Source organism: Dromaius novaehollandiae, chromosome W (genome assembly GCF_036370855.1).
Source record: "Dromaius novaehollandiae isolate bDroNov1 chromosome W, bDroNov1.hap1, whole genome shotgun sequence".
Classification (NCBI taxonomy): domain Eukaryota; kingdom Metazoa; phylum Chordata; class Aves; order Casuariiformes; family Dromaiidae; genus Dromaius; species Dromaius novaehollandiae.
Genome location: NC_088130.1, coordinates 46,842,505 through 46,856,316, shown reverse-complemented (window position 1 = coordinate 46,856,316; position 13,812 = coordinate 46,842,505). Strand labels below are relative to the sequence as shown.

General features: G+C 37.9%; 1 protein-coding gene across 4 annotated transcripts in view; it reads left to right on the top strand.

The window, feature by feature from the left end:
- Positions 1-13,812, top strand: part of LOC135323508 (microtubule-associated serine/threonine-protein kinase 4-like) — a 290,162-nt gene that overhangs the window by 71,262 nt on the left and 205,088 nt on the right. For all 4 annotated transcript variants that reach the window (XM_064500494.1, XM_064500493.1, XM_064500492.1 and 1 more), the window contains exon 3: positions 5,628-5,749. In XM_064500494.1, coding sequence (XP_064356564.1) covers positions 5,628-5,749 — 122 coding nt within the window. The remainder of the gene's footprint in view (positions 1-5,627; positions 5,750-13,812) is intronic.

The window sequence follows — 13,812 nt, the reverse complement described above, 5'->3', positions numbered from 1 at the left end:
ATGCTGTGATTGTATGCACAGCTCCCATTTTGGGCCAGGTGTGTCTGTGGCTAGTATCAGCCCAGATACAGATGCTTGAATTTTAGCATAGTACATACCTATTTTTCATTTCCAATTGTGAAATGGAGAACTGCTTTAATATATTCCTCAGAAACAATTTTTTGATTGATTTGATCTCTTTCAAGATGCTTCCTCTATATTTATTCTTACAATTTGACTAATTACATAACAGAATCTGCTCTGTCCTAGAAACTTCTGTAAAGGCAAAAATGTCATTTGTATGCCAGAAGTTTTTTTCCGTTATATGCAGTTTTTAAATATAAAACTGCTGAAAACTTAGGGCAAGTAATTCCTAAATTATAACTAAAAATGAAAGATTTATAGGTACTAGATTTAAGCTCTCATTTTCTTTCCATTTAGTTATTTTCAGTGACTCCATTAGCATACGGACTTTGGAGAGAGAGTAGGGGAGAATAATACTTTAGCAATAGGAAAAATTTTTATAATTAATGAGAATGAAGCAAAGCTCACCTATTGTGACTGATCTTTGCAGAAGTATATGAGTCTTTTAAGTCCTTTTTTAGGTCTCCTGTACAGTAAAGCATACCACAATATATACACATTGGACGCAATAGAAATAAAAAATAGCAACAAAGATTCCTTTGGCGTTTTCTAGAAGTACTAATTATGAAGGAAGATTGACCTGATAGGGAAGTTCAAGGGGAAGATGACCCTGAACTCCAGTGATGTGTGCCCTGTGTCCACCAATATTACTATTACGTAATACCATTAAATAATGTTAAGTAATTACCATTATGTAATCAGCTTAGGTCACCTCTCATTGAAAAGTGTTTTGATAAATGTGGTGGACTAACGAGGATTGCATCCTGACATGGAAGGATACGATATTGGTACCAAGTGGTGTTGTGACCAGAATATTTCAGTGTCTCAATGGTTTCAGGCGCAGGAAGGGTGGCACAGATAGCAGTGAAGCCTCAGCAGAAGACATGGGAGGAAGTCCAAGGCCAAGCTGCAAATGAATGCAGCAGCAGTAGGGGACCTGTAGCTATAGGTGACTCATCTGTATCAATAGCTGTTGAAAGTAGTGCAAACATGGTTTGTTGTTAGATGAAGATTGTCTAGGACTCTGGCACAGCTTCTGTGCTTTATACATGCCAAAATCCTGAACTGCGATAGAAGGAATGAGATGTAGTTGAGGCAAAGTCTTCCTCACCCTCTCTGTCCGTTCACTCAAAAAGCAGAGCAGTCTCTTGCAGCTTGGAGCGGGAAGGCAGAACTGGGTGCAGCACGAAAACCAACCATCCATTTCAGCTGAAGTTTCATGTGTAATACTGACACTTAAATCACTTTTAATAGTGAGGAGGGTCTGGATGTGTTTAAATTCAAAGGTTTTATTAAAGAAAACAGCAAAAAAGTAAAAGAGGAAAAATGCATACAGTTATGAATGAAATTAGCAGGAAAAATTGTCCTTGGGGACACTTTTTGGGTGGGGATGCTTTGGGGGTATAGGGACAAGAAGCAGCAGGGGTGGATAGCCTGAAAGTGAGGGGATTATCAAATTTTATATGGAAGAATCCAGGGAGACTTGTTGACTCTTTCATTGCAGGCAGGGACGGTTCCTTTGTGTAATGGTTTAACACAATGGCATCCTAATCCCTCAAAGAGAGCCGATTGAATTTTGGAAGAACTTTTTTCTGTAAGAAATGGTGATGCTCCATTTGTGTTTGGAAAGGAAAAATGTCTCATTTTTTCCTGTAGAGTATGTCCAGTTTTTCTTATTTTAAGACATATAGTGTTAAAAGTACAGTTGTTACTGTCAGCGTATTTTGTTGCAACTGGCTTTCTTGTTGGTAACTGCTGTTCTCCTGGTACTATCTCTCTGCAGAATGGTTAATGCTACTCCCAGATAAGAGTTTTGTATCTGCTACCATCTTTCTGTATCTGCCATTGTTACTTCTGCTTGCATAGAAAACATTTTTACTATGTGCAGTTTCTGTATTTAAAACTGTGAATGTACTATCGCACGCGTACCCAGGGTCCAAGACAGTCTACTACACTTGCCTTAATTTTAGTATGTTGTGAAATCTGCTGTGCCCTCAGGGCTTCTGTCTGGAGGTAAAGATGGGAGGAGAAATTATTCCAGCGTCACACATGCTCACATGTCTGCTGGTGATTTTGATCATGCTGTCTAATTAGTTACACCCCAGGCCCTCCAACATTACTTTAAATATTTATAGAAGTTAATCATGCAAGAAAAAGCAATGGAAAATCAAGTGAATTCTTACAGTGCAGACAGTGGCCCTGCGTTAATCTGCTCTGTTCTCAGGTCGGTCAGGCAAAACTCTTACTGGTGAAGGAAGGACTTAGCACAAAATTTTGTTGTGTGGTGAACATGAGGACTGCCTCTTCTTCTAGCCTCTGTATCAAAGCATTATAGAGTTTTTCAGATGTTTGAGTAAGGTAAAAACTGAATAAAACACAGATGACTGTAAAGGACAAAGAATAAAGTTGACTGAGAGATGTTTTATGTCAGCACAGAGCTGTGCGTAGTAAGATACAGAGTTCTGCACTCCGCCGAGTGACTTACGTGAATAGGAATTGCGATACTAGGTCTTCGTGTTTTGGGTCTGGCTCCTGTTTCAAACAAAAAGTAAATATAAGCAATAATAATGGCACTTATTTCTTATATGCTCTTCTCTTTCCAGACCTCACTGATTTGTTAGTTAAACCTGTTGGGCTAGGAGTCCAAATCTAAACAAAACTAGATTCATTTCTGAACAAAATCTAAATAGTTGTCTTCAACGTTTGTTTGTGAAGGTCAATGGGGTTTTCATCTAAACTGAAATTAGGGCAGTCTGGAAGAGTTCTAGTGACTGATAGTGAATTTCTAGAACAGTTTCAAACTCATGCTGTAAAGTGCATTGGTTAACCAAGAACAGTGCTTTTCCCCAGTTTTAGAACAAACTTTGGAATTAAAACAGACCTACTTGCTTGCACTCTATTTTGTTCCTCAGATCAGAGGGAAAGTCTGCAGCTTTTCAGAAAACATATTGACCCCTATGGTGATACAGTGTGCTAAAGAGTATGGTACGGGGAAGTCAAGTTGCAAATTGTTCAGGGTAATTTTCCTGGTGGCTTCTGAGGTGGGTTAACACAGAGTTTCCAAGAAATTTGTGTGTAATGTAATGTAAGACTGGACAAAACAAGTGTTGCCAAAGCATTTTACTGGTGCTACTGTTGGTGGTAGGAGGTTCTGTTTCGAGCTGTTTTGACTTGGATGGATTTTAGGAACCTTCTTGCAGATTTTTCATTCTGTTTTTTGTAGTCTGTGTTCTAGCCTGAGAGTCTCTTGTAATCTGGGACTCGGCAGTAGTAAATTCCTGATTTCATCCGGAGAGCCTTTTCTCTCCATTGACTCTCTGGAGAGGAGGCAAAGAAGCAACTAAAGAAAATGAATAGACATCTTTTGATGTGGAAAATGTTAAAGAAATAAGACACATCTGTTTAAACAGAAAGTATGTGTGACTGAGTTTCTCCACTTTTTTATTTTTTTCCCCACTGGATGAGAAGGAATTGTCTCTTTGAGATGATAAATAAGCTATAGCTGACTGCATATGTCACTGGATATGTCATTGTCTGTGTCATTCCAGGATTAACATGAATGAGTATCAAATATGTGGCATTACAATCAATACCTTGAGCTTTTTATAGTTTCCATTTAGTGGAGGATGCTGGCAGCACATGTGAAAAGGTGTTTTGATAGAGGCTGACAGAGAGAGCAGCTGGGAATCTAGTTCAGTTTTTCCAGTTTGGGAGAATGTTATACCCTGGATAACTGGGGGTACAGCTTTACTGTACATCTTTCTTTGAGTCTGTGGCAAGCTGTTAGCAAATTGGGTGAAAAATATCTCGACTGAGTGAAAAGTGTCTACAAGCTCTGCTTTACCAGTATATTAAAGAACAATACCATGTTCTAAACACTAACTGAGATGTTTTAAAAAGCTTATCTTGTGCTGTTGCTTGGGAACTCTCTAGCTCCTAAGAAGGTCCATTTCCAGAGGCCATGGAAATTCCCTGTAGCTCTGCTGTTAAAAACAAGGTTGTGAAGTGAAGGACTTTGATTTCCTGACAAACCAGTACCCAGTTAAAAGGGTGTAATCCTGTGTCAGTGAGTCACGCGCATACCCACTCTGTGCTTCCCTGAGGTGACAAGGCTAAGGAAATGGGAATTGGTCTCAGTTCAGGAAACAGATGTTTAGTATGTGTGGTTTGGAAGATGACTTTCATCTGAGCTGATCAGTGAAAATCTCGGATTGTGATTTTGAATATAATTTGTTTCCAAAAAGACATTTCCCAAAAAAGTGTATTTTTTTTAGATTTCATTTGCAGTCTCTGCATCAGCCTTTTGTTTTTCTGAGAAAGGATGTCAGTTGTCTGAGTAGTGTGATTCTCCCACTTCGATACAGTTTTCAGAGATAACTAAAGGTGAATATAAGACCAGCGTCTAGCCCAGTATCTTGTCTCTGACAGTGGATGAAAGTAAAGAAAAAGAAACTGTAACATTACATGCTTGTCCTCTTAATATATTTCCCTTACTACTCCTCCTGCTTCTGTTTTGCAGCTCTGGGACTTCCTGAACCAGAGATGGTTTCTCCATAATAGTACCCCTCTTAGTTCTCTTTTCTGTGAACTTTTTCAGTCTCTCTTTGAAGATACAAGTTTTCATCTTCATTTAGCAAGGAGTTCTACAGACTCATTATCCATGTATGAAAAATCATCTCCTGTTTTGAAACTGTCTCCTCCTAGCTTCCTTTATTTCCCTCTAAATGTTGTACTGGAAGAGGCAACAGCAATCTTTGTATCTCCCGTGACACTCCTACTCCTTCCAGTTAGGATCCTGTCTTCTGAAAGGATATGGTCAAGGCAAGAGAATATATGCCTGTTTTCTGCAGCAAAGACCTTTATCACTGGGACTGCTTCTCTCTTCACTAGCTGTATTTCAATCTCCTTGAAGAGCCTATTCTCATCCTTAAAACAAAAGGGAAGCGCTCGCTGTAGAGATTTTAACATAACCTTATTAGATTACCATGGTTGATAAAGATAGCTGAATTTTTAAATTAATGCGAGTCTTAGAGGGGATATGGCTTGTTGTAATTCTTTGATACAAAAATATAAACTGTGTTGCATATGAGGTTTACACAAAACACATTTACACAAAAAATGTCCCACAACTTTTTTTTGCTAGCCTTCAAAATTTAGGTTTCTTTGGTTCAGACCCACCATTCTGGATGTTTGCATCTGTTGTTGCATTAGTTACGATTCAGGGTAGAGGGAAGGTACAGCTGGGGGGATATTAAATAAAATGAGTTTGCATAAGAATAACTTTGCATGTGGAAGGGCTGACAAGTGAATGGTAAAAATTCTGTTTTGATGGAATCCCCTCTGATCAGGGCTATAGTGAAAGAAGCCAACATTTCAGAATGGTGGATGCCTGCCTGAGAAACCAAAAATATAGGTAAGAGCTTTACGTTATAGTAAACTTTGTCCATTATATTACCTTGTCTGTAACATCTAATATTTTAATGTACTCTTTCTTAACTTGGCAGGCAGGTACCTGCTTCCTAATGCAATTGGACAACAGCTGTGGCAACCTGTAGAAACCTCTAATCTTGTTCGCATGCGCAGCCAAGCACTTGGGCAGTCAGCACCTTCACTTACTGCTAGTTTGGTGAGTAAATTTTTTCAAAGCTAGGAGTCCTCAAAAAAATCTGTTGCATCTCCATGATTTCATAATTGGTGTGGGGATGGGGGATGAAACCACAGTTTGTTTCCAGACCTGCTTCTCCTTCTTAAGCCACATCTTTCACATAACTGTAGTGCATTTCTGCATACAACATTACTTAATATGTTGAGTGTGGCTGAATGACATTTATGGTAGCAGTAACTCTGAATTGCATTACTGGGTTTTGCATAACATCTTAGCTGAATGTTGCATTAATATAGCTATTTGCATTTAAATAGTTTCTTTCCTAAAAAAAGAAAAAAAGGCATGCTTTTTAAGACAGCAATAGAAGGTAGCTGGCCTTTCTCTTGGGCATTCTTTTCTATCAGTTTCTTTGTTTCCACTTTCTGCAGGACTCTGCTCTCAGGAGAGCATGGGCATGAAGCCGGAGCTTAATTAAGTCTTTTGGATAAAGTGATAAGGAGAGGAAGCAGGGATGATATAGCTCATACACTTTAACTTTCATTTTTTTGTTTTCAAGCATTGTCCTTCTGCGCACTAAAATCATATGAAGTCTTGACATTTAATGCAAGACCCTATGCTGTCTTATACTTTTCTTCAAAGAATTGCTTAACGAATATATTTAATGTTGATTGAAAAAGCAGAAACGTGTTAGGAATGATTCCCCCTCTCCTGCCTTTTGGCTGGTTAAAATTTTGCTGATCCATGTGTACTTTCCATGGAGGATTTGCTCTAATAAACAATCTTCAGGTCAAAAAACCTCTGATCCAGCATGCCAACTTTTAGTATCATATAGACATGAAGATGGCTAGTTTCTGTATGAATCTAACAGAAAGAGTATTTTGTTATGAAGAGCCCAAAATCTGCACTCACAAAGGTAATTGTGGCTTCCGCTTAATGGTGGTGTTAATTATTTGTGGCTCTTTGGCGCAAATGTGGTATAATAGATTCCTTGCTTCTGTTGGAAGTTGCATGGTTTGTGCCCAGATGTTTTCCGGACAATTAATTATAAACCTATGTATTTTGTTTTTATGATTTGTTAGGAAAACAGCAGTTCATTGTGAAGGAGATATTTTGAGATTATGTATGGCTAAAATGATGATGTAGATAAGCATTCAGAAAACAATTTCTAAATTTCATCAGAACTGTACAATTTTTTCCTCCTTTTCTCTAGCTAGGGAGAAAAAATCTTGTATATTCTTATCATGATCAGTTCACCAAATAATAAAAAAATGCTGTGTTGCTATTTGATTATCTCTTTCTGCAAGCATAGCTATTAGATGTCATGCTGCTAGCAACACTGTGCTTTTGGTGTAACGCTTAAACTATAGTAAGAACAAGATTCATCAGCATGTTGACAAAAAGATTTTAAATGATCATAAAACAGAAAACTAATGAAAAATTCAGTGAGTCGTATTTCCTTAAGGGTCTTTCACTCATCACCTATTGAGGTTTATGGCATATTTGTCATCTTGACTTCTTCCTGTCTGCCCACATCTTTTTTCTGTGCCCGATTGCAACTTTTCTCATGCTTTGCAAATGCACAAGAGAGCCCTCTGCTCAGCACATGCAAGCAGATTGGCAGTTCTGATAAGAAACAGACTTCTGTGAGGAACCTGCATGTCCACCTTGTGCACGGTCAGACTTGCCTGGTAGGGAGCCTAACATCACATTGTCACATGTGCAGAGCTCTTTTAAAATGTGCTTTGCCAAATATTTTGCTGTCAGGCTTCTGAAAAAATGTGGCTTTGCTAAATAGGGATCATACATTAGGTTCATGAGCACCCCCTCCACACCCCTTTGTTTTGTTTTGTTTTACTCTGTGTGTTGGTGGGGTTGGACTGTGGGGACTTATCAGTTCCTCATGATGGGAGTTTTAATTGCGTTCACAAGACAGTTTGGCCTTACATTGAGATTTGTATGGAGAATTCCTATGTAGCTGTTTGCAGTCTGAGTTGAAATAATTTCTAATATATCATCTTATTCACTTTAAAAAAATTTAGGCCATTATTTTGTTCCTGTGCTGAACTGGTCATTCCTCTGGGGTTGATACCCTTGTGGACTTGACTATAAGCTGTGGTGGTTGAGAGTAAGGATATGCAGGAATGGCATGAGAGCAGCTTGACGATACATACTAGCACTTAGTGGAATTGCAGATGGAATACAAAAAACTTTTTTCTTCCTCCTCCCTCTGTCAATAATCTATAAAAACTTGTCTAGATCACTTATTGTGACATGGATGTAAATCCTTTCTGTGGGGTGGTATAGATTTTTTTTTTTTTTTTTTAAGCAAGTTATGGAAGAAATATTGATTTAAAAATGGCCTCAGGTGTTGCTTTGGATTGAGATCAATAGCTATCCATAGTTCAGCCTTGCAGTATCGATATTTTGACTACAGACTGAAAATATGGTTTCCTTATAGAACCACGTAAGCATGTTAAAAGTGTATATGAGGAAGGCTCATTTTCACACGGAGGGGACAGTGCTTTGCATTTGCTGGGGGTCCTTAATTCGGAAGTAGTTAAGTAATAGTCTTGTCACTCTTCCACTTTTGACAGGAGCATGTTGTGCCAGCTGTGGCAGATGGATTCCATGGTGGTCAAGCTGACCACTGGGAGTCTGGAATGAACATTAAAGTGGGTTTAGAAACATTAAGAAAATGATAACAGAGTATCTTCAGCAGTAAATAGAAAGGTGAAGCTGAGCTGTGAAAAATTCTCCTTAAAGATATTCTCAGAGGGCGTTGGTACTTTCCCTCTGTAGTCAGTGGAGAAAAATATGCGCTCCTAGAAGGCAATTCAGAACATCTGTCTCAGCACCAAGTGTTGAGGGAGCTTAAGGAGAAGTTAGCTTATCTGACTTTCTTGCCCCATAGGATGACTATCATCTTGCCTGACTTCAGGCATCTCTATCAGGGAAGGATGAATGGGCCCCTGGGAAGTGCTCCTTTTCTACTGAGGTCACGCAGGGAGTTAACTTCAATTTATTGCCTCATTTGGCGTCCAAAGTTTGAGAGTAATCTCCTCTCCCTGTCCCCTTCCCCCAGTGTCTACATACAGCATGGCTGCTTACTGTATCGCTGTGTCCATTTTTATTATTGCTATTAGATTTTTGGGAAAATATTTCAAAATAAACTGAAATAAAGAAATTTTTGTTAGTATTTCACTGTAATAGGCTGATGTGCTTAAAGTGATGATAATGAGTCTTAAACTTTCTGAGCAATTACTTACATTTTTATAGGCAGAAGGATATTCATGTCTCTGAGTGGCATGAATTGAGTGAATTTACTGTTTTCAACTTTTTGCTAGATAGCTACATATATAAAAACTGTAGAAGCCTGAACACAAGGTACTGTACAATAAATGATGACAAATATGTAGATGAAAGGAAAATGATTTGCCCAAAATTAATTGCATAAAACTTTTGTAGTTTTGTTTTGTTTCCAACATTAATAATACAGATCTCCTTTAAGGCCTCATGATATGCAAATATAAACATGGTTTAGAACTTAAGTTCAGGATGAAAAGGTGACCTAACTTTGAGGAGCATGAAGTCTGTCTCTTTTTATCTATGATTTTATATACAAGACTTCTCATAGCCCAGAAAGGTTTTTGAGAGAATGTATGTCATGACTGCTGTATGTTGATTTGCTCATGTTAAGAAAAGGCAAGAATGTTACAATATACATGTTTTATTTGGAGCTTTTGTTCATAGCACATTTTATTATGTGGATATTTCTTCATTTTTATAGGAAGTACTGAGCATAGGTTGGTTGTCCCTTCTGTTGTGGAAGATGAATGTTTATGGTCTGATGTAAAGCAAACCCTCAAAGGCAGTTTTTTTCTCCTCCTCTTGGAAACTTGAATGTTGGTAGGTAGAAGTCTAGTTGTTTCACTAGTTTATTAAATAAATGGTGTATGTCTCTCCTCCCCCCACCCCCTTCCTTAATGTGTTGGGAACATCTTTGACTACTTGTAAATAATATCTAGTAATTTGCATTCTAATTTACTGGAAAAGGGGTAAAAGTGGCCTTTGTGAATGGCTGATGCTCTTTCCTAGTGCATCCAGTGCAGTGATGTTTTGTGTAGGTATGAGTACCATTATTTACTGCTACTTAGCGCACACTATATACCTCCTAAGTGTTGTCAAAATTAAAAAAAATATATATTGTCGATGTTGCCAAAAACAATAAAAGACTGAATTTGTAAGGATCTGTATCAGAAAGAATGGTCTTATAAAAGCGTGAGGGTAATACTTATGTAATCTACTGTTTTATAAGATGGATTGCTGAAAAGGAAAAATAAGAAATGTTCAGTGTCTGTGAAAAGCAGCTTTACTTCTTCAGAAAGGGCCTTGCCTCCTCCTTCCTTTTAAATAGTATAATACTGAAAATGAGTAAGTGTGTCTTTGTTAAATATGCCATTAACTTCAGCTAAATTGACATAATGTTGACAGTTATTATGAGGACTGTTTCAAAACTAATTATGCTAATTAGAATGTAACTATCAGTAATTGCATGTATTCAAACAGCACACCAACACCCTTTTGTGTATTTTATTCCCCAGATGCAAGACAGCCATTTGTTGCCTGAGAAGCAGCAAAATTATAGCTTAGATAACAGATGATTGCAAACAAATAAAATACATTCTTTAGAAACACTAATTGGATAGATAAGTGAATGACAGCATCAATTGTGCTTGGGTAAACTACATAATTAAAAAATAAGGCCTATATCTAAAGGTTTCATTTTAAAATTGTAGGGACATTTTTTAATTGTTTACATATTTGGTTTTATGAATATCAGGAGTAGCTGACTTTTTTTAATACAATTATTAGAGAGTGAGAGGAGTCTGCCTCTGAAGCTTAGGTTGTTCTAAATTTTAGCTCTTTCTGTGCAGGAATCCAGATCTTCAGTGGCTGAGATTCTGTATATGTGAGCAGCTATTTAATACCTTGCAAGTTAATGAGCATTTACAAGAATAGCACTTCTAAGAAACCTGATGAAGATATAACAGAAATCTTTTAAGTAACTAATCTTGTGTCTGTCTCTTATCTGAAATCTCCTCAAAATAGTTAACTAGATTTCAGTAATACGGAATGTGAACTGATGAGGTTATTTGAACACTAAGCTGTTGTGTAGGTCTGAATACGTTGTTCTTGTTTGACTTAAAACCAGCTCAGGATCTGAAACTAATCACTGAGAATGGTGTGGTTTTTTTTTTTTTAATGGAAAATATTTATTCCTGTGAAATACTATAATTGCCAAGTAATGGTAGCTTTTTTCTGCTTCAGTTGCTTTTAGCTTTTAAGACTAGAGTCATTCTCCCTTGTGTATTTCATTTCACTAACTCCTTATCCATGAATATGGATTTGCATTCATATTTTTTTGTCTGTATTAGCCTTCTAACAAATTCTTAATTGCAGTTCTAATTTAGTAGTTAGTTCTAATTTAGTAGGAGAGAGAGGAAAATGAGCATTCATCTTTATAAGTACTTATACTCAGTATTTGTACACCATGAAAGATTGGAGAAGACCTGGTTCAAATACGTGAAATTATAATATTTTGTTGAGAAACTGATAAAAGTTGATGATTGGGCACTATGCTCCATTAAAAAAAACCAACAGTATTGATATTTAAAATACTCACTCTACATTTGGGTTTAAAAGACATTTGTGGATTCAACTGCACGGTACAGTTCAAAACATTTTGTTTTCTATATATAGTTGGAGAGATGTCAATTCTTTTTCCTGAATTCTCTGGTTAAAAATACTGGCTTTGTTCCTCCTGGTACTTTAACCATTCATTTTTGGTGAATGAAATCCAGAAGTTGTGATGGTCAGGGTTAACTCTTCCATAGATAGTTTGTCTGTCGAAATCAAGAACATGTCTCGTGCTGCATAATATCATTTATTAAAGAACAGTAGGAAAAACAAGTAAAATAATAACCTTCCATAACAAGATTGACCTAGTTTAAAAAGTGTTGCAGGCACATACAACGTATCTTCCAAACATACCACCTGGTGTTGAAGTGGGTGTCCTCCTGTCAGCTTGGGTTAGCCTCCAGCTGACAGACCGTAATTGAGCATATTCTTGACCTGAAAGGGGAAGTTACTCCCAGTAGCTTGCACAGTTTATTAGCTGAGTGTGGGTATAATCCTCCTCTGTATCCTATTAGAACTGCACAAATGCACCAGAGGAGATCAGATGTGTACAGGAGCTAGCAATGCATTGTTGCTTTGCACGTGAATACCACGCTTCTCTCTTCTGGGCTTCTCACATAAGGACCTCCTTCCCGCACGAGAGAATCCCCCCAAACAGTGAAGAAAGCTCACCAGGACTATGAAAAATCTAGGGCTGTTAAAACTGTCTTCCCTGGCTGACACAGCCAGTTGTGCAATGAACTATATAACCAGAGGAAGTTGTGCGCTCATTTATAGCCTTTGCTGGAGCTTAGGTGCATTTCTGGGAATACATGCTTCCTCAACTTGTTGAGTTATGTTTAAAGGATATTTGGGTAAAATGTTAGAATCTGTGATGAACAGGGAGTAAAGCTCACACTCGGGTACTTTCTGGCTTGACATCAAAAACTTCTCCAAATCTATAGTGGTTTTATGTGGGTGAAGAAGAAGAGAAGGGGTGTGTGTGAAAACGATAAAAAGGCTGTGGGAAGGGAAGAAAACAGACTGGAAAAATGACTAGACTTGGAATGGATTTAGCTAAATTGAGCTATAATGCTTTCTGCTGTTCTCTATCATAAAAAGTAAAAGAAAATGGACTACTTTCTTTTCAATGTCTAGCCAGCTAACATGATAGCTCAAACATTGCAATTCACCCGTAGATTTCAAAATTTAGTGAGAAAATATTTAATAGTGAGGTGCAAGGAGGTAGTTCTTTGCTTCAGGAGTGTGTGTTGATATACATATCTGTTGCTGGTGGTCTGATTCCCACTCTCCAAGTACTTTTATTTTTAAGTTAAAGTATCCTCAGGAGGGATAACAAGGTGTGGTAACATTTTAAATTGCCAAAGCAAGTTTTTTTGTTTTCCTCCTAGAGTCTTTCTGTCAACATGTTTTCATGCCTATGGTACTTAAAAAGTGATTGTAATGTAGCAGAGGATGGGAGCAGACAGCGCGGGAATAACTGGTATCCCTCAAGCTCAGGTTTTCCTGTGGTTCTGATGACGGCCATAACTCAAAGAAGAGAGACTTGGAGAGAGTTGAATGGCACCGCTGAGTTAGAGGCAGCGGGGGAACGTAGCTTATCCAAACTCGCTGGCAGGAAGGGAAGTCCCTCCTCTTTAGTTGTGCTTAGTTCCAAGCAAGCAGAAGTGTATACCTAGGATCCTTCTGCAGCCAGTTTTCAGTTTGAGGGCGTACTGCAGAGCCTGCTTCTGTGTTGGATTATGAGTAGGTAACGCGCTGCTGCCTCTCATCTCTTACGCTTCTAGGCTTAAAAACAGATGCAGTTTTGTTGGCTTAAAATTTTAAGTGGGCTGACTGTCACTGACTGACTGACACACGCTGCTGGGTATTTGTATATCTGGGTTGCAGTTAAACTTTCTCGTACTGTCATGTGGAATCAGACTTCTTGTAGATTGTGCTACTGTCCTGCAGAAACAGATGGGGATATGGACTTTTCTTTTTTTAAGGTTACATTACGTGTTGATTTTCCTGCAGGCCCTCCCTCAGGCTGGTATCACAGCTAAGTTATTTTGTGACTTCCCTGGACAGATGAAGTCACCATGCTTGTTGCAGTGTTCAGTATGCTGCCACAGCAGACCGATGATTTGAGAATCAACTTTGTTAAGTGTTTGTCTCAGTAATGCTAGAACATGCTCCACTTGCTTTTCTTTCTTTTATCAAAATATGCCCTATCTTGGTGTACATATCTATATCCAGTTCCATCATATTTTTAGTATTAGCAATAGTACAGCAAGATCATTGCATCTATTACAAATTTTCTTTCATCATGTTGTAGAGATTAAGAAATCTAGATAAGTGCTCAAGTTGACCTAGTGTCACTTGAGTAAAAAATGTAATAATCAGCA